Genomic DNA, 25,315 nt, shown 5'->3' on the forward strand with positions numbered 1-25,315 from the left:
CCGGATAAAAAGAACCGGTGTCTCAATTCATCACATTTTTTTTTTTAAAAAAGTGTAATGTTTGCTCGTAAAAGTTCAGTTGGTTTGTTGTTATAGAAAATGGGAAAAGCGATCAGTGGTATCTTAATAACAATGCTGCTGGCAGTTGGAAACGATTAACAGACATATGACATAAGAATTGGCACAGCATTGCTGACAACGATTATGTTCCCACTGCCATGTGTCGTGACCTATTATACGATGCGCGTGCACGTTCAGTGTGGACTGGTTTCTCATTTGTGAGCCATTAATGTACCTGTTGCCGTCAGACGAACTCAAAAATAATTGGTGTCTGCACAGATTGTGGGAACAACAAGATAGGAGTAAGAAAGTTGTTGAGTGAAGGGAAGTCCATTTGTTGTGTTGCCGTTCTTCTACAGTTAATAGTAGGAAATGGTCTGGAGGACGTTAATAATGAAATTTTAAAAAGCGTAATTAAGCGCAGTAAAATCAGTCGTGATATTTGCAAAGCAGAGTAATGTATTTGTGGGAGATACCAGGGTGGGGGACGCACAGGAGGACAAAGCAGAGGGAAACGTAATGCTTTTGGGTAAGTCAGCACAAATAAGGGGAAATATCACCTAAGTTATGTTGAAATGTCGCCATCAACTGGTTGTCAGAAATATACGCTGTTTTAATGCCTTTAGGCAAGGTCACAAAGGAGAATTCTGGAAGCGAGTACATTACCAGAAATCTTGTTATTCCCTTAGTAACCACTCCCGAAAATTCATCTCAATCCTAAACACAGTGCAGACAAAGTCCTGTCTCGACATCTTCTGTGCAACCTTAAAAGAAATAAAGGCAAAATTATTATAGTTCTGATAGCAATTCTTCACTGTCAAATCTAGGGTGTAAAAATGTACTTGGTCTTCCTCATTGCCAGAAAAGCTGTTGCAAATGTGACATAAGAGATAAACATCTACTTGGGCGAAACCGCCAAACTTTCGCTTTTCTTTGGTCATCACTTCGTGAGGAAGTAGCCAAGAAGAATGGTCTAACTGAGCCTGTTGTCTCCGAATGAAATAGATGAAATAGATTTGCTTTCAGCATCCTTTCCTACCCAAAGTCAGTGATTCATTATTTAAATTTCAACTGTTTCATGTTCCTGTTAAAAGTTACAGTTCGCATTTTTTGAAAGGGCGTTTTTATGTTTATAAATAAAAAATCAGTTGTGTTGAAATTCCTGTTAAAAAGTGAGTAAAAATATTTGACTACAAAACGGGTTTTTCATTCGAAGTAATTAGAGAAAAAACCGCTACATAAAAAATCAGTTGTATTCAAATTCCTATTAAAATTGAATAAATATATTTGACTGCTAAATGGATCTTTCATTTGAAATAATTAGAGGAAAAAACTCTGTAAATTTTATACATAAGCTTATTATTTCTCTGCCATTTTTGTGAAATAATAAAAGAGAAAGGAAATATGGCAACACTAATAAATTCAGAACTTAACAATTCATTCATAATTTATAATAAAAATGGAAAGTGGCTGGTCTGCTGCGTGTGTCTGTATTATATGTCTTTATATGCTTGTAGCCCTTGAAAACGGACAACTTAACACGGAGAACAGAGAACATCACTGACTATTCGTAATGCCCAAACAGTGGTATGTTCCTCTTTTACAACATGATTTTTAAGCAGACTATCAAAAACTGATGTTCGGTAGGAGAATGCTAAGATTTATTACTGTAAAAAATGGCAGCAGAACACCGAAAATCGGTTATTTCAGAAACCAGTTATTTTCAGCGGTTTTAAGTCAGGCTGAACTGCAAATGAAAAAAAGAATTGGTATACCCGAAAACCGGTTCTTTCAGCGATATCCGCTCATCACTACGACTTCGAACAGATTGAGAGACGCGCTGTTGCAATCGTAACAGGTCGGTATAGACCATGAGATATGCTCGGGGAACGTACTTGTGAATCCTTGGAAGAAGGACGACGTATCTACGTCTCGCGAAACTCTTTTGGGAAAATTTAGAGAACATGTATTTTAGGAAGAGTGTGTGACCATTATGGGTCACCATTGTATATCTCGCGTAGGCATCGTGAGAATAAGGTAATATTTAATATTAATGTATACAGGGTGAGTCACCTAACGTTACCGCTAGATGTATTTCGTAAACCATATCAAATACTGACGAACCGATTCCACAGACCGAACGTGAGGAGAGGGGCTACAAACCATAAAAAAATGCAAGGAAGTATGTTTTTTAACACAAACCTACGTTTTTTTAAATGGAACCATGTTAGTTTTGCTAGCACATCTGAACATATAAACAAATACGCCTAATCAGTGCCGTTTGTTGCATTGTAAAATGTTAATTACATCCGGAAATATTGTAACCTAAAGTTGACGCTTGAAACATTGTCCTCACCTCATTGCAGGGGCCCAAACAGCTGCAACATACATCGCGTTTCTACAGAATGATCTGTCAACGTTGCTCGAAAATGTCCCACTGGAAACGCGTCGACGTATGTGGTATCAGCATGATGGTGCACCTGCACATTCCGTAATTGACACTAGGCTGACCATTGACAGGATGTTCGACGGGCGTTTCATAGGACGTGGAGGACGCATAAATTGGCCAGCCCGTTCTCCTGATCTTACACCTCTGGACTTCTTTCTGTGGGGTACGTTAAAGGAGAATGTGTACCGTGATGTGCTTACAACCCCAGAGGATATGAAACAACGTATTGTGGCAGCCTGCGGCGACATCACACCAGATTTACTGTGGCGTGTACGACATTCGTTACGCCAGAGATTGCAATTGTGTGCAGCAAATGATGGCCACCGCATTGAACATCTATTGGCTTGACATGTCGTGACACACTCTATTCCACTCCGTAATTGAAAATGGAAACCACGTGTGTACGTGTACCTCACCCCTCATGGTAATGTACATGTGCGTCAGTGAAAAAGACCAAGAAAAAGGTGTTAGCATGTGGACGTAATGTGCTGTTCCAGTCTCTTCTGTACCTAAGGACCATCACCGTTCCCTTTGGATCCCTACGTAATTCGGTGCTCTCCGATACACACGATCGAACAGCAGAGGAGTGGTACTCAAGCGTCAACTTTAGGTTACAATATCTCCGTATGTAATTAACATTTTACAATGCAACAAACGGCACTGATTACGTATATGTTTATATGTTCAGATGTGCTAACAAAACTAACGGGTTTCCATTTTTTAAAAAAAACGTAGGTTTGTGTTAAAAACATACTTCCGTGCCTTTTTTATGGTTTGTAGTAACCAATTAAACAAGCCCCTCTCCTCACGTTCGGTCTGTGGAATCGATTCGTCAGTATTTGATGTGGTTTACAAAATATATCTAGCGGTAATGTTAGGTGACTCACCCTATATAATTATAATAATATAAGAGGTGTATCTGTTGAGAGGCCTGACAAGGCTGTGGTTCCTGAAAAGAGGCAGCTGCCTTTTAGTAATATCAGGGGCAAGAGGCTGAATGACTGACTGATGTGGCCTTGTAATATGATCCAAAATGGTCTTTCTGTACTGGTGCTGCGAACGGTTGAAAGCAAGGGGAAACGACAGCCGTATTTTTTCCCGTGGGCATGCAGCTCTACCGTGTGGTTAAATGATAATGGCATCCTCTTTGTAAAATATTCCGGAGATAAAATATACCCCATTCGGATATCCGGGCGGGGACTACTCCGGAGGATGTCGTTATCAGGAGAAACAAAACTGGCGTTCTACGGATTGGAGGGTGGAATGTCAGATCGCTTAAACGGGCAGGCGGGTTAAAAAATTTAAAAAGGGAAATGGACAGGTTAAAGTTAGATATAGTAGGAGTTAGTGAAGTTCGGTAGCAGAAGGAACAGGACTTCTAGTCAGGTGAATACTGGGTAATAAATACAAAATCAGATAGGGGTAATGAGTGGGAAGGCTTAACAATGAATAAAAAAATTGGAACGCGGTGAAGCTACTGTGAACAGCTTGGTGAATGCATTATTGTAGCCAAGATAGACACCAAACCTACAGCCACCACATTAGCACAAGTTTACGTGCCGATTAACCCCGCCGATGATGAAGACTCTGAAGAAATATGTGATGAAAAAAAAAATTACTCAAATTGTTAAGGGAGACGAAAATTTTATAATCATGGGTATCTGGAATTCGATAATACGAAAAGGAAGGGAAGGAAAAACAGCAGGTGAAAATGGTCTGGGGGAAAGTACAGAAAGAGGAAACCGCCTGGTAGAGTTTTGCTCAGCTCATAATTTGATCACAGCTAACACTTGGTTTAAGTAATGAAAGAATGTTGTATACGTGAAAGAGACCTGGAAACACAGTAAAGTTTCAGAATCATTATATAATGGTAAGACAGAGATTTAGGAACCAGATTTTAAATTGTAAGACATTTCCAGGGGGCCTCTGATCATAGTTTACTGGTTATGAACTATAAATTAAAACTAAAGAAAGTGCAGTAAGATAAGAATTTAAGGAGATGGGACCTGGATAAACTAAAAGAACCAAAGGCGGCCGAGAATTTCAGAGAGAGCATTAGCGAACCATTGATAAGAACAGAGAAGAGGAATACAGTAGAATGAGTAGCTTTGAAAGATGAAACAGGGAAGGCATCAGAGGATCAAGTAGGTAAAAAGACGAGGGTTAGTGGAAATCCTTGGGTAACGCAAGAGACATTAAATTTAATAGGTGAAAGAAGAAAATATAAAAATTCAGTAAATGAAGCAGGTCATAGGGAATACAAATTTCTAAAATATGGGATTGAGAGGAAGCGCAAAAAGTGCAGGAATTACTAGAGGACCAATGTAAGGATTTAGAAGCATATATCACTAGGGGAGCGACCTTTGGAGAAAAGAGAACCACCTGCATAAATATGAGCTCAGATGGAAAACCAGTCCTAAGCAAACGAGGGAAAGCAGAATAATGGAAGGAATATATATAGAGGGGCTATACAAGGGAGATGTACTTGAGGGCAATATTATGGAAATAGAAAAGGACATATATAAAGATGAGATGGGAGATCACTTGTTAGAAGCGAACACTGCCACAAGAATTCTATGCTGCAGTCTCTTAATGCCTTGTCGGACGATAGGACAAGTGTTTTAAGTTAACAAGGGGAGCAAGTTGAGAGGGGGCAGAAAGAGATGAATAAGGAGAGGTGGGGTGGAGGAGATGAATAGGGAAAGGCGGGCAAGATGGAATGGACAGAGAGAAAATGGCTCTGAGCACTGTGGGCCTTAACATCTATTGTCATCAGTCCCCTAGAACTTAGAACTACTTAAACCTAACTAACCTAAGGACATCACACAACACCCAGTCATCACGAGGCAGAGAAAATCCCTGACCCCGCCGGGAATCGAACACGGGAATCCGCGCGTGGGAAGCGAGAACGCTATGGACAGAGAGAGGGGTGGGTAGGAAGACAGGAATAGGACGAGACAGGCAGGAGGATGTGGATAGGGAGAAGGGAGAAAGAGGAGGTGCCGGCCGCGGTGGCCGAGCCTTTCTAGGCTCTCCAGTCCGGAACCGCGCTGCTGCTACGGTCGAAGGTTCGAATCCTGCCTCTGGCATGGATGTGTGTGATGTCCTTAGGTTTAAGTAGTTCTAAGTCTAGGGGACTGATGACCTCAGATGTTGAGTCCCATAGTGCTCAGAGCCAAAGAGGAGGTGAATACAGAGAGAGTGGGAGAGTCCCATAGTGCTCAGAGCCAAAGAGGAGGTGAATACAGAGAGAGTGGGAGGCTGAGGTGTATAGAGAAAAAGAAGGAGAAGGAGATAAACAGAGAATGTGAAGAGGTTATGGACAGAGAGAGGAGGGAGAAGGGGAACAGGAGGTAGGTGGATGGTGTAGAGGGGTAGTGAACGGGTGGAAAAGGAAGAGGGGAAAGGAGGAGACGGACGAGTGAGGGCGAGGAGGATATAGCAGAAGGAGGTGGTAGGAAGATACGGTTGGAGAAAGGGGGTGGAGGAGAAGATGTACAGATAAAGGGGGAGATTCATGTGGACAGAGAGACGGGTGGGTGAGAGGGATGGACCCAGAGAAGGGGAAGAGAAACGTGGGCAATTTATGTGTCAAATGCATTCGCTAGCGAGGCCACGGGGAAAAGGCTTGTGCATAATAAATTGAGCAGTTGTATTGATTACTATTCTCAAGGTGTGCATACTGACAAGTATGTTAACGGTGTGGTGGATAAGACATTTCGCCACTTAAAGGGTGATACGACAGACGCCGACTAATTCAAATCAGAGTGCAGCGGAGGTGGAAGAAAGCAGGATGTGTCCACGGTGAGCAGTGTGCTGGCGAGACGGGATCGTGCCTGTGTGGGGGCGGCAGCAGAGGGGGGGGGGGGGGTTGTCGCAGCAGGTGGATGGATGTCGGTGCGGCCTCCCGCAGCTCTTCAGGTATCGATCTCTGGCGCGCGAGCGGCGAGCCGAGGTGTGCCGCCTGCGCCTGCCTCTGTCTCTTTCTGCAGCTGTCCGCCGCTCTGCCTGTGGCTGCGACCGCCCCCTCCCCTTACCCCTCTTCAGCCACCGTGCAACCGCTGGCATCTGCCCGAGTACTGCGAGCTCCACTCCGGAGCCGTTTCCCTCGCACACGTCCGGCTATCCAACTTCTAGCCGTCGCTTACGTCTATACAGGCTCCCCCACTTATCTTGACGCCTCCAATAAACTTTTCGTCTAGGAGCAAACTAAAGAAAAAATGTATCAAGCAAATGTTGATTTTCTCGTTGGGTCTGCCGTCGGGTCATGCCATCATCTTAACGTCATGCAATCATCTTCTGGTGAGAATGTTGTCTGCCAATTTCGCCAGAACTGATTCGTATCGTAAACAGCGGAACTTTTGCACTGAGTTGCATGTATACAGATGGCGATAGTATACCGTACACAAGTTATAAAAGGACAGTGCGCTGGGAGCGGTCATTTTTAGTCAGATGAATCACGTGAAAAGATTCCGATTATGGCCGCACGATGAGAATTATCACACTTTGAACGCGGAATGGTAGTTGGAGCTAAACGTATGGGACACTTCATTTCGGAAATCGTTCGGGAATTCAATATTTCAAGATGAACAGTGTCAATAGTGTGCCGAGAATACCACATTTCAGGAATTACCTCTGACCACGGACAACACAGTGGCCGACAGCCTTCACTCGAAGACAGAGAGCCGCGGCGTTTGTGTTTTCCGTGCTAACAGACAAACAGTACTGCGTGAAAGAACCACAGAAATCAATGCTAGACGTATGACAAACGTATCCGTTACGACAGTGCGGTGAAATTTGGTGTAAATAGGCTATGGCAGCAGACGACCGACGCGAGTGTCTTTGCTAACACCATGACATCGTCTGCAGCGCCTCTCCTAGGCTCGTGACCCGTATCGGTTGGATCCTAGACGACTGGCAAACCGTCACGTTGTCAGACGAGTCCCAATTTTAGTTGGTAAGAGGTGATGTTAGCGTTCGATTGTGGCGCAGACCCCACGAAACCGTAGACCCAATTTGTCAGCAAGGCACTGTGGATGCTGCTGGTGGCTCCATAATGGTAAATAAGGAAGTGTGTTTAAAGTCCCGTCGACATCGAGGTCATTACAGACGGAGCACAAGCTCGGATGGTTTCAAGCATGGGTATGGAGACTGACCGTGTTTGCTCAAAAAACCATCCCAGCATTTGCCTGGAAAATCGGAGAAAACCTAAAGATGGATGGCTGGAAGCGAGTCTGAACTGTCGTCCTCCCGAATGCGAGCCCATTGCGCTGACCACTGCGCCACCTCGCTCGGCCCCATAACGGTGTGGGGCTTGTTTGCTTGTAATGGACTGGTCCTGTGGTCCAACTGATTTATGGATGACAAAGCGCAATGTCACAGGGTCACAATTGTTGTTTGAAGAACTTTCTGGAGAATTCGAGCGAATGATTTGGCCACCCGTACGGCCGGCATGAATCTCATCAAATGTAATCGAAAGGTCAGGTACATAACTCTTGTCAAGTCTAGTTCACCACTGCTTGTTATGCCTCTGCCTTTCGAAGTCATAGAGATGCACAGACAGGAGGCTAAAGAAATTATCTGGTTCGCCCTGACAGAGTCACAATAATTCCGTTGCCCCCTTTTTGAATGGGTAGTCGCGTATCCTAGCGGGAATCGACCTTTGACAAGTTCAAAATGCACAGCAAGATGTTGAAAACTAATCCATTACTGATTTTACTTTTCCCACTGTCTTCCCCTAGTCTTCGAGTACTAGGTGCCCCACTTATCATGCGATCTTTCGTGCTTCATGGAGATGCGGTGTGCCACTTTGTTTTTCGTCATTTAGGTCCATTCGAAAGCTCTGGAAGGGTCTGCACCGGCTAACCACTGTGCCGTATGATGGTGCGTTGTTGCCACTCACTCCCACCAACTGAGGATTTATGCAGCGTTGTCAAATGCAGAAAATTCATTACCGAGTGACATTTCACTTTATCAGTGGGCTGCTAGCGACGTGATACGGTACTGTGGCGCAACACGGGGAACAGCGGCATGGAGCTACCACTGTGAATAATTTCGTAGGCCTTTGAATAAGTCGTTTAGTCATTTGAACAAGTCGTTTAGTGAACATCTATCATAACGATACCAGTGTAGTTGCGACATGTGCAATGCTGCGATTGGGGCGAAGGGGGGGGAGGCGGGTTTTATACAGCAAAATTTTTGATCGAACTAAGGCAGGAACATTGACTATACCTTTCATTTTTCATTGAGTTCAGGCCTTCGTGGTCGTATTGATGCAATTCTTCTTTTTTGTTAATTCCGAAAGTTGTTACTTCGCATTATCCAAATACATTTATTATACATAAGATTGCATTCGATCGACGTAAACATAAATTCTTATATGAAGGAAACGAGTAGGCCTACAACTGTTATTAAAGTTTTTCACTTGTTGGTAACCTTGAAGTTCTCGAGTAACTGCATCTTTTCATGTGTTAACATCAGAGATAACTAAATGTTACAGAACATCGTATTCGGCGACTAGCCGGTCGCTGTGGCCGAACCGTTCTAGGCGCTTCAGTCCGGAACCGCGCTGCTGCTACGATCGCAGGTTCTAATCCTGCCTCGGGCATGGATGTGTGTGATGTCCTTAGGTTAGTTAGGTTTAAGTAGTTCTAAGTCTAGGGGACTAATGACCTCAGATGTTAAGTCCCATAGTGCTTAGAGCCATTTGAACCATTCGGCGACGAGCGATGTCAGCGAGTTGTTGATACTTCACTTTTTGAACACTTATGTTGTTGTGATGTGCATAAAAAAATGGAGAAGAAATCCGTGTTGCGTTAAATGTCGAGTGAGCCATAATAACCTGAACCATTATTGGTACTACCAACAGAAGTCAATAAATAAATAGCAAACGCCTGATTACCGCATATCGTTTTAAATTTCGTGTTTATATGTATCTAGAAGGTGGAAACACATGTCGTGTGGAAGGTAGCCGATACACAGTATTCCGCGACCAATGTTTAATGATCTGCAGTCAAACCAAGAAGGCAGGTGTGCTAGAAGTGTGTACCCGACTAGGACAACGCGATCCTTGTGAGCCGAGCGACTCGTTGTCCACAGAGTACGTCCATAGCGAAACTCGTCCCATGTGTGCTTAGAAATTTATTTCATAGATAGTTGTGCTCAATTGTATACAGGAATTGAGGAAAGGATAAGAAAAAGTCTCAAAATAAGGATGGTCTTAGCCCGTGATGCTTATGCGTAATGGCACATTTTTTCCCAGTCTACGGGTATTTCGCTACCCCCAAGTCTGATCGGTCTTGCGGGTTGCAGCAAGTTAAGGAACAAAATAAACTTGTTATATCGCGAGAGATCACTTGTTAGAAGCGAACACTGCCACAATAATTCTATGCTGCAGTCTCTTAACGCCTTGTCGGACGATGGGATAAGTGTTTTAAGTTAACAAGGGGAGCAAGTTGAAACAAAATAAATTTCAGGCTGATCTACGCGGCTCTGATGCCTCTATCCCAGTTTCCAAATTATTTATTGACCCTCTCTCGTATTACAGCGTCTAGACATATAATTGTGGGATATACAGTATTCTTGAAGCCTTCAGCAGCCATTTTCTTTATTTTCTGTACAATTTCGGCCATAGGTCGTTTTCAAGTATTTTACGGATGATTTTTTGTTAGCAGATTGTATCATGTGTCGTTGCTCCTATGACATTGTCACGTTCACAGGAGCAACGACACATATAACATAATCTGCTACCAAAAAATCAGCCGTAAAATACTTGAGTGTCCTGAGGCCGAAATTGTACAGTCGTACAGAAAATAAATAAAATGGCAGCTGAAGGCTTCAAGAAATCATTCAAAAAATTCATCGTAGCTGCGGACCCTATCGCATTGAAAACTATAAAATGAACATCTGTTGCGTTAGACTGTTTCACTGAATTTTAAAATAATATTAGCTGTATTTGTTCTTTTTACGACAGTATTTATATTGATCATTTAACATCGACGTTTTAGAGTCGACTATTATCAGCCGTCGATGTACAGACTACGGTGATGAAATGGAAACCAACATCGGTAACTTGCCTAGTTCGCACACCCCTACCTCGGCTGCGTTGGCAGTCAGCTGGCGACTGCTGCTGTTGCTGCTGCTGCTGCTGCAGTTGAGTAAGGCGAGCGAGGTGACATTACTAAGGGCTGCTGTTTGTGTCCGCAGGGCCCTCCGCCGCAGCCTGGCCAACTCAAGTTCACTGTGGCGGAGACGTGCGAGCGCATCAAGGAGGAGTTCAACTTCCTGCAGGCGCAGTACCACACGTGAGTACCACCTCTCTGTGTACCCTACCTCGGCCAGCAAGGTCGCCGGATCCTTCCCTAACCGAGAACGCGTTTGGAGCACTATGGTCAGGGCCCACCAACCAGTTCGGGATTTGACGATTCAAGACGGCAGTTGGACAGAAATTTGCACGATATCCCTCAGGTGGTCGTTCAATAATTCTTATCAGTCAATGTCGAGCCGAATAACTGTTTGTATAAGAGCTAGAGGCGGACCAACGCCTTATTGCCTTGCTCCGTTTGTGAAGCTTTTTCTCTTGAATTAAGTATCCACTTTTTCTGAGATTGTAATCATTTGTCTGTATGTACATGTACATCACACCTATCGCTTTCCGTTCCATTAGGATAATTCCTCCGTGATGCGTCTTCTTTTTGTCTTACAGGGTATTATAAAAATGCAATTACAAGTTCAAAACAAATTGAAATAGAAAATATTGACAAAGAACAGAAATTTCTGTTTTCAAGACAGAGCATATTGTTAAGACATTAAAGAAACCCAACTCATATACAAATATCACGTGTTCCATCGTAGACGAGTTTCTTCCGTTCTTTGACACAAAGATGGTGCACATCCGTGAAATTATGGCTTAACCGTCCCCACGTAATGTAACTCGTTTTAAAACTATACACAATTTTACACACCGTAAATCTCTTTAACTAAAGAATTAACAACATCCTCCACATATAATATAACGTATAATATGCTAAATAATTTAGTAAATTTAATATACGGGTATTGTACAGCACTTAAATTTGTAGAATTGGTAATATATAGAAATACTACCGGAAACACAACGTTATGGCTCACAGCAACAAATGCAGTAGAAAATGGTCTTCCGTTGTACACCTTTCTTCATGTGACTCTAAATATGGCTACTAGTTTGAAACCACGACCAGGAAACGTCATACGTTCCTAGGTACACTTTCCCCAAGGAGCAACACTCTCACCCTCTACTACAGGGTGTTCACATTACACCCTACAATTTATGTATTCCAAATTGGGGACGTCTGGGCTTCATCGTGGTCAGGCAAGGGTGTTCATAATGGGTATCGTTCCACAAGGCCGTTACAATACCACTGACGACCTGAAATATGCTCTGAGAGAAGTTATACCAGCAGTGCTTCGAAAAATATCGCACGGCACCTGGCGCGTAATATCCTTTACCTTGACTATGACGGTGCGTAAACTGATCTTTTAGATAAGTAATGTTTCATATCTCGAGAGAATTCATCTAAAAAACTGTTGTTCATATTAAGATTATGGGTTTATGTTGGTTATTATAGAGGGTAAGCGGATTCTGTGGGCAACCTCTACATAACGCTGAAAGAATGAGATATGCGCAGTTAAACATATTCCTTCGTTGCAGTAACGTCTCCTCAATGACCTGGCTAGCATGTTTCCTGTATTTGAATCTTATCGAAAAGGGCTGGGATTCGCGTAGAACACCCACGCAGCCAACTTAACGTCTACCACAGTTGTTCCACATTTGGAAATTACGTATCTTGAGAAGTTGTCCTGCGCCACCCTTTAGATACTCGCAGGAGATACACTGTATGAACAACCTCTAACAGCATTGCAATACGAAGGTGAAAAGTAACGTCGGACAATGTCACTCCTGTTGTAATACTATAATAAGTTGTCCTGCAAAACTTTGCCTACGCTCAACGACGTAATCTGTGTGACGAAATAATCGTCTGTACTAACACGACGACGTCACGTAAGATTTTATATTCAGCTTCCCTCGCTATAAATGACACAACAACTCGCTAGGACATCGCTATATACGTTACTATCCCTTAGTGCGTGCTGTAATCTTCAACCACAAAATAATTAAACGACTTTGCGTGAACACGTCTCTTCACATACACTATACAACGGAAAATCCCCCAAAAAATATTGCACGGTTCGCCTAGAAACGCGAGGCTATTAAGCAGCTCAGCTACACCATTAATCGCAAATAGGAGAATCTAAACCCACATTTCAAGAAATCGGTACTTTTCCTATACCTGGCGAGTCTACAGTCTACCAAAATCGGCAAAATGACCATTTTTTACACCAGCTGATAATCTTCTTAAAATATGTTTCCAAACGACTTGTATTTGCGTTCAACACACTTGTGTTCTATCCCCATTACATAGTAATTCACGTGTCGTACATGTGAGCCGATCTCATCACACTCTTGAGATAATCTCTCTCGAGGCTCACTACTCGAATAGTACTAGGATACTACTTCTGAATTTCTAGAAGGACAAGCCAATAACCATCCTCTGCGAACAAACATGTCACGCTATTCTCTCTTTAACAATAAGTGCTTCTTCTTAGCAGTCGCCTGCAAACGTTCGTATAGCCAGCCGCATCGTGGTTGTTATCTTTGCCGCACGCCGCGATTCAGAAGTCGGCATTGGCGTAGCAGACTCACTGACTTGACAGGACAATGCTTGTCTCAAAAATTAAGTGTTACACATATCTACAACATTTTAACAAAACAGTATAAGAAAACTATACAAACAACGTAACAAACTCTTCACTCTCCTAGCACATGAAAATCGATAATAAGATGAGATGATACAGACAATTGATGCGCTTTTTAGCGACTGAAGACGATTTGGTGCATTACAGAGCACAGTGTTCATAAGGATATCACACTAATGTCATCGAATTCTTGAAACGCTGATGCAAAACAGTGGTGCTCATCGGTAATAATCGCACAGCCACTTGGTGGGCGTAACATCTACATCTGTCTACATCACATTCCGCAAGATACCTAACGGTGTGTGGGGAAACTTCCTTCTGGTACCATTAACTAATCCCACCTCCTCTGTTCCACTCTGAATGGCGCTTGGGAAAATGATTGTTGGTAAGCTTCTGTATTGGGTCTAATTTATCGAATTTTCTCGTCGTGGTCGTTTCGCGAGTTGTGTTCGGGTAGAAGTAATATGTTGTCTGACTCTTTCCGGAAAGTGCTCTCTCGAAATTTCAATGGCAAACCGCTTCGTATGCCACAACAGTTTGTTGAGTATTTCTCTCACACTCGCGCCGACTAAACGATCCCGTGAGGAACGCGCTGCTCTTAGGTTGATCATTGATCATTCTCTCTCTCTCTCTCTCTCTCTCTCTCTCTCTCTCTCTCTCTCTTTCTCGTGTCATTGTCCGCACATTGGAGCAGCTGTGTGCTGCAGGTCGGCAAGCGGGAGATGCGGCAGTTGCGATGATGACAGACGCCTCGCACGACTCACCGTGCTTTTTCTCACTGCCAGGTCTCCGCACACATTCTGCAAGCACCTATGAATATCAACAATGCTCAGGTTTTTCGCCAAAAGAAACTCAGTGACAGCTCTGTACTTGAACGCACCTCCGTTACAGTTGCCATTTTGAAAGCTACGTATAGCGCTTCCACCAATCGGTACTTTATGAAACTACAGGGGCTGAAGCGGAAGTATTCCGCCACCACAACAAATTCCTCATTTTTTTCAACCGAAATTCGCGGAGAAAAGAAATGCGTTAAATATTGTACGCCCCTCGAATTTGATCGTTCCACGTAAGGTCGCTCTTGATAGCTACTCCTGGAAATTTTACGGTGGATAGAGTTTCCAGCAATTTGCCATCAATAGTATCGTTGTACAGTAGTGGATTTCTTTTTATAAACATCAATTGCGATTGCTTCGTCTGCTTCTTAACTGTTTTGGTAAGCAATTGATACGCACAAATGATTTGCCTACCAGTCTCGTTTATTGACAGCATTTTATCAACTTGGTGCCACATTTTAGGGTTTCTTCCAGCTCCAATCGCCTATGAAGCATGGTCAAAGTGACTGCTTAAAAGCCTCTCTGCGTGCTGTAATTAGTCTAATTTTGTCTTCACGGTCTCTACGGGAGCGGAGCTTTTTGGTGTGATGTCATGTTTGCAGCGGACTGCTGGTAAGGCAGTTGTGAAGGCCAGAAGTGTGTGTGTGTGTGTGTGTGTGTGTAATAGGTGACAGGTCCGCGGGCCCCGTGTCGCGCCGCTGTTAACACGTTATGGCGGCTGTAGCGCCCACATAACATCTGCATGTACACGCGGCGCCGACCCGCAGATTTCCCGCACCGTACCGCTGTCAGACGAGCACGCGCTCTCCTGAGGCATTGCGTGCCCTGCACACTCGTTACACGACAGCTGTTATGAATATTTACTCGTGCCACTGGCACTTGCACTGCTATTTCCGCTACGACACTAGTAGTAGTAGTATTAATAGTAATTGAAGGATAAAGAAGTTTCGACCTCGCGGGTGGTATCTTCATAAGACGACTGCTGGTGTCTCCGAGTGATGGAACACTGTTGGAAACCAGTGTCAGGTTCTCATATAAAAGGGTGCTTTCCCATGCTTCATCTTAAAAAATGGAGTTATAAAAAGAAAATGCTCAGGCTCTCATCACGCAAGTACTACAAAAGAGGACGACGAAAGGTGGGGGTGTCGCTACCGAAGTATTATTGTTATCATTTCATGATGTAGGGCGTGCACTGTAAAGAGCTAGTCGGCCGCGATCTTAAACAAACGGAACACTTGTCAAGCAGACCGCTCGGCGCTGGTCCCTTCTGGTGTCGTGGCAGCCTTTCTAGAATTCTAAGCCAGACCAGGAATAGTCTCTTTACTCATTTCATAATACGGAAAAAGTCTTCTTACCCAAAACCAAGCGGAGTACGTCTACACCTACAGGACTTCTCTGCTATTCACACTTAAGTGCCTGACAGAGGACTCAAAGAATGACTTTGATCATATCTCGACCGTGCCACACCTAAATCATTCCGTGCGAGCTCTGATTGCTCTCATTTTATTACGATGGTCCTATCTCTCCGTGTAAATGAGAGTCGCATTCGGAGGAAAAAGTTTGATTTAAACTTTGTGGAAAGATTTCCCCGCAGCGAAAAACGCGTTACTTTTAATGATTGTCACTCCAGCTCACGTATCGTATCCATGAAACTCTTCTCACCATTTCCCGATGGCAAAACAAACAGCTCCTCTTTGAACTTTTTCGATGTCATATCTGGTAAGGATCGTACACCGCAAAGCAGTACCCCAGAAGAGGACGGACAAACGTAGTGGAGGCAGTCTCTTTAGTGGACCTGTTGCATCTTATAAGTGTTCACCCAATAAAACACAGTATTTGGTTTGCTTTCCCCACACGTTACCCGTATGATCTCTCCAGCTTATTTTGTTCATAATTGAAATGCTTAGGTCGGTTTTAATTGAATCTATAACCTTTGTATTGGTGTGTATTATAATGTAACCTAAACTTACCGTTTTTTTTCTTTTTGTTCAGGTGGAGGACCTAACAAATTCCAATATTTAGAGCAATTGCCACTTTTAGCAGTACAGGGATATCTTAATCATTTTGCAATTAGTTTTACTCTTCTGATGAGTTTAGTAGACGGTAAACGGCAGACGTCCAATAACTCTTCTTCGGCATCGCCAGATACAAGTTATCATTCACTCGATGTCTTCCAGTCCATTATACAAACTGTGATTTTCCGAGAGGAAATCACCAATACAGTCACACAATTCCACCGACACATTATTTGATTAGAAGCCGTTTGTTAGCAACGGTATCGGAGGCCCTCTGAAAATCTAGAAACCTGGAATGGACTAAGGAGCCAGTTTCTGAATCTCTGATGGTTATGTGTCAGTAGATCGTTTTGTTCGTGGTATCTCATAATATTCGAACAGTGTGTATGTCTGTTAGTCAGGCCCCAACTCCAGCAGCATCTTATACAATCATAGTTCAAACAATCCCCACCCCCCTCTTTTCCATCCAAACTGCCTCATTGAAGGCCCTCATCGTATTTACTTCTATTCGTCACGCGCAGAGGCTGGATATGCTGGCCAGTGTCTTGGTGTTCCACAACCGCATATTTCCCATTTTTTAAAGTGTCTTGCGTTCATGCTCTATTTCGCTTTCTTTTGTGGTTCCAGTTTCGCCTATTTACACTTTACGACAACCATGCGCCACTGTGCAACACAGCAGTAGTGTGGAGCCAATCAAGCGCGTGTGCTGTATGTCAGAAAGACGTCTTGTATTTTGTACTGGCTGAAAATGTATGTAGTCTTCATACTGCTTTTCCGAAGGATATAATGTATGAGGATAGGTGCTCTAGTATCGAACGGTACCCTTACAGATTGAGGAGGAGGTAACTCGTTCTTCCTGTTTGCATTTTTAAAATAACTTCGTTTCGAGGTCCTTTGTATGGAAAAGTAGTCACAGCCGTTGCCCATCATTATTTTCCATACGGAGTCCGTCTCCTACCCCAAATAATTGACACTGCCAAGGGAATTATTCTTGGTCGAATGGCTAAAAATTAATAAAAAAAAGTATTTTAAAATACCGAGCTGTATCTGCTCTACCATCCATTGAAACCATAAATATATAAACATCTGCATTTTTGTATAGTCGATCTTTGAAGGTTAACGAATGAGAACATTATAGAAGCACTAGAAGATGCTGGAAGCAGGAATGCAGCGTAACAGAGTTATCACTAGCAGATTCACAACAGTCATAAAGCAAATATCATTCTCAAACAGAAGTTGCTGTTGGCGTCGTACGTTCCTCCCTTATTCGTCGTCGAAGTGCAGTTGTGAGTGTTTCTATGAAGTGGTCGAAACACATCGGAATGGAATAGTGTACACATTTGACAAGAGGAACTTTATGACTTGCTATATCATTTTTGCTGTATCCGCAACATAGTAGCCCAGTGTCAAATGCCTTGCCAGTGATATTTTGCAAGTCTTTGCCGCCTGGTACAACGATGAACAAGACGAGAGAACCAGAAACTTTTAAGCAAAACATACCAAAACCGAGATATGATTTTGCGACTTTCTACGTAAAATAAAAAATAAGATACAGAAAAAGCTTTGTTGTTCGTAGATGACAAGCTGTATAAACAGACGTAGTATATTTCGTAGCTCATATACATGTGTGTCACAGGCGTTAGCTAAGCGCATGGGCTAACATGAAATGTCAGATTATCACTGCTGTCTGCATAGAAAGAAGAATATTTGAAATCAAAGTAACCTCCATACGTTGTCACCATGCCACAGAAACTTTTCAGGTAGAATAATAACAAAAGCCATTGATGATAGCACACGAAGTGATCGATCATGTACGGGTAAAAGTAAAAATAAGTTAACTAGGAAACTAAGAAGAGCTGAACTATTCGAAAGATGGTTGTTTCACATTGTTTGTAATGTATAAAATATCTACAGGGTGGGCGAGGGAGGGTGGGCGAGGAGTCCCCGTAGCCGCCAGTATCGGATGCTAATTGATTTGATTTGTTTTAGCACAAGTACTCACGTATTAAGTGTCCATTATATTGTTACGTTCCCCATCGTGCTATGAAAACGTTTCCATACGCCTTCATGTTGTTCTTGATATGTCCGGTGTTATAATGCGTAATGCATCCTCAATAACATTGCACAATTCTTCGTTAGTAGCATAACGAGGTGCAGATACATGCGCTTAGATCACTCCCCACAACGAGTTGTCAGACGTGGGGACGTCAGGACGTCTTTATTGGCGTTTCAAGGGCACTGGTGTTGCTGATGAACTACGACTTATCCACCGTACTGGAAAGTGTTCATTTTGGAACACGCTTAATGCAAGGAGCCTAGTGGGAGGCGTTCCGTCTTGGTGCAAACATGTGAGTTCTCTGAGGCACCCTTCCGCGAGCTGAGGTATCAACCATGTTGTAACAGGTCCCTTCAAAAAAAGTACGGCCCAAGATGTGATGTCATCGCTGTCCATATCATTATGTGAGGCGAGTTTCTTTCTAACTCGACTGTGTAATGAGGATTCTCTTTGGCCCAGACGACAATATTTCTAGCACGTGAGCTGCGATAAGTGGCACATTCGTCTGAAAACATAACTTTGGTACGGCTCACTGCACTTGGAAATTGAGTTACGAAAGCACAGGGCACTAAAACGCGCTCAGTCCGGTCTTTATTCGATAACTCGTTCGCGAAAGTTGGTCGAAAAGGTCTGAACTTAAGGCTTTTTTTCATCTGATCTCGCATTGTTGTCCTCGGCATACCGAGCTCCGAAGCACATTTACGTGTCGACTTCATACGCGATTGTTCAGAGACTGTGGCACATGTTTCTTCTAGTGTCTTCGTCCTTCGACACCGCGGCCTGTCTTCAGCAGTGCCAAAAGCAAAAGCACAGGCACGTCATTCCCAATCCATAAGTGTTGCTTTTCGCGTTGGAGTCTTACTACATCTTTCCTACAGTGCACCCATAATCTGTCTCATTGTCTGCCCTTTGTGTTGTTACACACATGTCACTAAGCACTCCCCAATAGTGTAACTGTGACCGCTATCCCATGACTAAAAATTAAAACTCGACTGCGACTGCGAAAACATTAAAAATGAATTCCAACGATTGATAACAAGTAACATAGCTACCAACCTGCAAAATAACATTTGATGCTAAACAGGGATTACACGGGTACGGCGACGTCTCGCCGACACTCTGTATCTACGCTACAAAATTAAATATCTGCAGGCTGATGTAGTGTACGGCTTCAAGGTGACTTAATAACCAAACTAAACAAAGGAATAAATAATTTAAATGAGCTTAGTTACACTGTTTACAGCAGAGATTTTTTTGACATCGCGAATACAACGTTTCCCCAGTGTCGTAGTTTTAAGATACGTTTAGTGAAACAGGCTTTAATAAATGTATGCGTCTAAGTGCTCAGCGTTGACAAAACCGTTACTAGACGGGATTCCACAATGTACGGACGTTTGCATTTCGAACTAACGACGTGCATGCATGTTAAGTGCTGCAGTGTGTCCTTTTTTATTACTGTAGAGATGAATCTGTCTCCTTTCTTCCCTGCACTCGATTGCTGCAAAACCCATTCATTTCGTACGGCGCGCGCGCGTGCGCTCACACATGGGGTTACAAGTCGCAAAACAAATAAAAATAAATTATGCAAGCGATCCCTTTTCGAACAGCGATGTTAGAGAAGACACCGGAGAGCCCAGGTGGATTTGCACTTTAACAATGCATTAATCGCGCAGCGCGGTGGAGGCCGCTGGCATATTTACACAAATACGCACACACAAGCGAGCGTGTGTGGACTCGCGCTGTTTCGGGCATGGGGTGGCTTAGTGGGGGTTGGGAGTTTGTGCCGTGCTTCACTCCCTCTCCTCGTAAACAGCCAACAACAAGCCACGGGACCGGTGGTGTCTGTACTACCTATATGGTCACGAATTGTGATGTGTTTGAAGAACGAAAATCTACTCCATAAATATCGAGACCCTGTGATTCTTAACTTTCGGAATGCATTGGGAACAGATCCGCACTGTCTTTTAATGATCAAAACACGAGCTTACCGAGTATCGCACATTATTTGTGATTTGATGCAGGACTTCCATAAAGGCAGAATTCAACACGTCGTTCTCAACTGAAGAAAATCAATAAATGTGAAGGTAACTGCGCGAGTACACCAAGGGAGTGTCATAGAGCCACTACTATTTACACTGTACGACGGGAATTCAAAAAGTAAGTTACACGTTACTATAGCAGGCCAAGTAACTTTTACTGAATGCCGCTCTACAGTTCAAAGTTGACACAGACACGAGGTCGTGCTGAAAAGTAATGCCTCGGAATTTTTTATTCTGTTCTCGATAACGGATGAGGCATTAAATGTCAAGCATATCATTCGGTCGACTTTCCCGCTTCGCTGACGCAAGTTGCAACCATCTGCCGCTAGAAGAGTCCGAATCGTAGCTGGTAACATGCCTGTGTGCATGATAACTACAGTATGTCGGTGCGTGAAGAACAAAGTGCTGTAATCGAGATTCCAACGCGGAAAACGTGCCTCCAATTGAAATGCACAGAAGAATGAAAGCTGTGTATTCTGATGATTCTATCGACATCAGTAGTGTGCGACGTTGGGTTGTTCGTGCTCATAATGAGGTAAACTGTGGTGTTAACCTCTGCGTGTGTGACAGCGCTCGGAGTGGACGTCTGCGTACGGTAACAGACGAGAATCGCCGGAATCAGGTTGGTGAATTCATTAGAAAATCGTCGGATAACACAGACACAGCTCTCAAGTAAGTGTGACATATCACAAGAGGCCATCATTGCAGAGCTGCTGTACAGAAAACTACGTGCACGGTGGGTGCCTCGAATGTTCACTCGTGACATGAAACAGACGAGATCAGAGATTCGTCAGAAATTACTTTTGCATTTCGACCCCGAAACAAAAGAACATACGTAGAGTTCCGCCACAAAGGATCACCAACAGCTAAAAAGTTCAAGACCGTGCCATTAGTAGGCAAAGTCATTCTCGCAGTGTTATGAGATGTTCGAGGTGTTGTGCATTTGGAATTCATGCATAAAGGCACCACCTTAAACTTTTCAGAATACTCAGAGACCCTGAGAAAACTGAAACCACGAATTCGGAGAGTTTGTCCATAAGTGGAACACCTCTTCCATCAGCGTAATGATGTCAGGCCATAAACGAGCGCCGGCCGTGTGGCCGAGCGGTTCTAGGCGCTTCAGTCTGGAACCGCGCCATCGCTTCGGTCGCAGGTTCGAATCCTGCCTAGGGCATGTGTGTGTCTGATGTCCTTAGGTTAGTTAGGTTTAAGTAGTTCTAAGTTCTAGGGGACTGATGACCTCAGATGTTTAGTCCCATAGCGCTCAGAGCCATTTGACCCATAAACGAGCACTGCGACATATGCAACAATCCGACGACGCCTTGGGTTCACTGCCGTCGATCATCCTTCTTACCATCCTGACTTGGCCTGAGCCGATTTTCATCTGTTTTCAAAAGTTAAGAGCACCTCTCGGACTTCACTTTGATTGTGATGAAGCGGTGCAAGCAGACGTGAGGTCAACAAAGTCAAATATTCTATAGTGATGGTATCAACAAACTGGTCGCTCATTGGGAGAAATTTGTTTCTAAATAGTCACCCTGGCTACACATATGTGGACAAGAAGAATAAAAATGTAGAATGTTAATAAATTTTGTTTTATTTAAAAACCTTTTAAGAGTTTTCACATTAAATATTCGGAGGCATTACGTTTGAGCACGCCCTCGTACATGACACTATTTTTAGACATAGTCAGGTAGTCTCTGCGAACAACAGTGTGAACGTTCTGCCAGTTATTGAATAACTCAACGATAGAAATCTACTCCTTGATCATGGAGCCACTCAAGAACCGCTGTGTGAAGGTCCTTATAGTTGCAAAAATCTCTTTCCCCCACGTGTTCTTTTAATTTGCCGAAATGATGGAAATAGGGTAGTGCAAGTGCTGGACTTTTCTATCAGAATCACCCACGTCTTTGGGGCCTTTGGTCACATTGGTGCTGGCACCGTTTCACTACTGATGGACGCGGCATTGCATATGGTACAGATAGCGCCAGAATTTCACGGTAACTCCGGGTGCAGCGTAGACCTTTTGCCCACAAAAATCATAACGATCCGCGTATTTTGATTTTGCAATAGTTTTCCAGTTGCCGCGCCATTTCAGTCGCACACTGAGGTGCACCTGTTATCCGTAACGCACCAGAACCTCCGAAGGAAACCTGGAACATTTACTCTCTGCTGACAATAACCCACTTTCGTTGCGCAATCGTCTTTCAAGGAAACATCACCGACTTATTATTATTTTAAGGAGAAAAGGGACACTTGCCATATACTAGCATCAACAATCGCACCCGCGCGAAAATTTGGGCCATAATCTTCATAGTACGCATTTACGATCTTCTGAATGTACAGCCTTTTAACATTCGCGCACCGCTTGTCACTCGCTCCTGCGCATTGCTGCCGCCTGATGCCCGACCCCAAGTGAGTGAGAGGCTCGTGTCACAGTGTCGGTGAACCAACAAGCGATAGTGCTGTGTTCATTGTGTCAAACTGCGCGGTTTCTAACACGTAGCTGGTGCCATAGATAAGTTTGCTTTGAACGCTTTTTATTTTAAGATTCACAAAAGCTGTGTGGTTTGATGAAATCAGTGAGTGTGGCATTGAAGAAGTAGCGTAGCGCTATTTAATTATTAATATCGCGTTGTTTGGGTTATTTTCTTTGCACTGAAGAAATGACACGATTAAAGCAAAGAATATTTCGGCCATTAGGCTGTTTTAATGAATTTTTATCATCTTACAAATTTACATAGTTAAGTAATTTAGCATTGGTAAATGATTTGTTACTTAATACAGTTCATTGTGGCTAGGTGTTATTGAGAGGCCGACTCCGTGTAGAAGGATACTTCGTTCGTCTGGCTGTTGCTGCGTCTTGTTGCTGATAGGGACCAGCTGGTTTGTAAACACAGGATTGTATTAAAGGGAACAGTTCTACATCTACATTTATACTCCGCAAGCCACCCAACAGTGTGTGGCGGAGGGCACGTTACGTGCCACTGTCATTACCTCCATTTCCTGTTCCAGACGCGTATGGTTCGCGGGAAGAACGACTGTCTGAAAGCCTCCGTGCGCGCTCTAATGTCTCTAATTTTACATTCGTGATCTCCTCGGGAGGTATAAGTAGGGGGAAGCAATATATTTGATCCAGAACCGCACCCTCTCGAAACCTGGCGAGCAAGCTACACCGCGATGGAGAGCGCTTCTCTTCCAGAGTCTGCCACTTGAGTTTGCTAAACATCTCCGTAACTCTATCACGGTTACCAAATAACCCTGTGACGAAACGCGCCGCTCTTCTTTGGATCTTCTCTATCTCCTCCGTCAACCCGATCTGGTACGGATCCCACACTGATGAGCAATACTCAAGTATAGGTCGAACGAGTGTTTTGTAAGCCACCTCCTTTGTTGATGGACTACATTTTCTAAGGACACTCCCAATGAATCTCAACCTGGTACCCGCCTTACCAACAATTAATTTTATATGATCATTCCACTTCAAATCTTTCCGCACGCATACTCCCAGATATTTTACAGAAGTAACTGCTACCAGTGTTTGTTCCTTTATCATATAATCATACAATAAAGGATCCTTCTTTCTATGTATACGCAATACATTACATTTGTCTATGTTAAGGATCAGTTGGCACTCCCTGCACCAAGTGCCTATCCGCTGCAGATATTCCTGCATTTCGCTGCAATTTTCTAATGCTGCAACTTCTCTGTATACTACAGCATCATTCGCGAAAAGCCGCATGGAACTTCCGACACTATCTATTAGGTCATTTATATATATTGTGAAAAGCAATGGTCACATAACACTCCCCTGTGGCACGCCATAGGTTACTTTAACGTCTGTAGACGTCTCTCCATTGATATCAACACGCTGTGTTCTGTTTGCTAAAAACTCTTCAATCCAGCCACACAGCTGGTCTGATATTCCGTAGGCTCTTACTTTGTTTGTCAGGCGACAGTGCGGAACTGTATCGAACGGCTTCCGGAAGTCAAGAAAAATAGCATCTACCTGGGAGCCTGTATCTAATATTTCCTGGGTCTCATGAACAAATAACGCGAGTTGGATCTCACACGATCGCTGTTTCCGGAATCCATGTTGATTCCTACAGAGTAGATTCGGGGTTTCCAAAAACGACATGATACTCGAGCAAAAAACATGTTCTAAAATTCTACAACAGATCGAAGTCAGAGATATAGGTCTATAGTTCTGCGCATCTGCTCGACGACCCTTCTTGAAGACTGGGACTACCTGTGCTCTTTTCCAATCATTTGGAACCTTCTGTTCCTCTAGAGACTTGCGGTACACGGCTGTTAGAAGGGGGCAAGTTCTTTCGCGTACTCTGTGTAGAATCGAATTGGTATCCCGTCAGGTGCAGTGGACTTTCCTCTGTTGAGTGATTCCAGTTGCTTTTCTATTCCTTGGACACGTATTTCGATGTCAGCATTTTTTTCGTTTGTGCGAGGATTTAGAGAAGGAACTGTAGTGCGGTCTTCCTCTGTGAAACAGCTTTGGAAAAAGGTGTTTAGTATTTCAGCTCTACGCTTGTCATCCTCTGTTTCAATGCCATCATCATCCCGGAGTGTCTGGATATGCTGTTTCGAGCCACTTACTGATTTAACGTAAGACCAGAACTTCCTAGGATTTTCTGTCAAGTCGGTACATAGAATTTTACTTTCGAATTCACTGAACGCTTCACGCATAGCGCTCCTTACACTCACTTTGACATCGTTTAGCTTCTGTTTGTCTGAGAGGTCTTGGCTGCGTTTAAACTTGGAGTGAAGCTATCTTTGCTTTCGCAGTAGTTAGGACTTTGTTGTTGTACCACAGTGGGTTTTTCCCGTCCCTCACAGTTTTACTCGACACGTTCCTGTCTAAAACGCATTTTACGATTGCCTTGAACTTTTTCCATAAACACTCAACATTGCCAGTGTCGGAACAGAAATTTTCGTTTTGATCTGTTAGGTAGTCTGAAATCTGCCTTCTATTACTCTTGCTAAACAGATAAACCTTCCTCCCTTTTTTTATATTCCTATTAACTTCCATATTCAGAGATGCTGCAACGGCCTTA

The 25,315-nt window shown here is 43.4% G+C and overlaps 1 protein-coding gene across 1 annotated transcript in view; it reads left to right on the forward strand.

Annotated features, from left to right (window-relative positions):
* The window catches only part of LOC126281352 (protein groucho), a 643,208-nt gene that overhangs the window by 349,572 nt on the left and 268,321 nt on the right, over window positions 1-25,315 (forward strand). Inside the window, exon 2 of the mRNA XM_049980260.1 lies at window positions 10,715-10,812. Coding sequence (XP_049836217.1) covers window positions 10,715-10,812 — 98 coding nt within the window. The remainder of the gene's footprint in view (window positions 1-10,714; window positions 10,813-25,315) is intronic.

Source organism: Schistocerca gregaria, chromosome 7 (genome assembly GCF_023897955.1).
Source record: "Schistocerca gregaria isolate iqSchGreg1 chromosome 7, iqSchGreg1.2, whole genome shotgun sequence".
Lineage (NCBI taxonomy): Eukaryota > Metazoa > Arthropoda > Insecta > Orthoptera > Acrididae > Schistocerca > Schistocerca gregaria.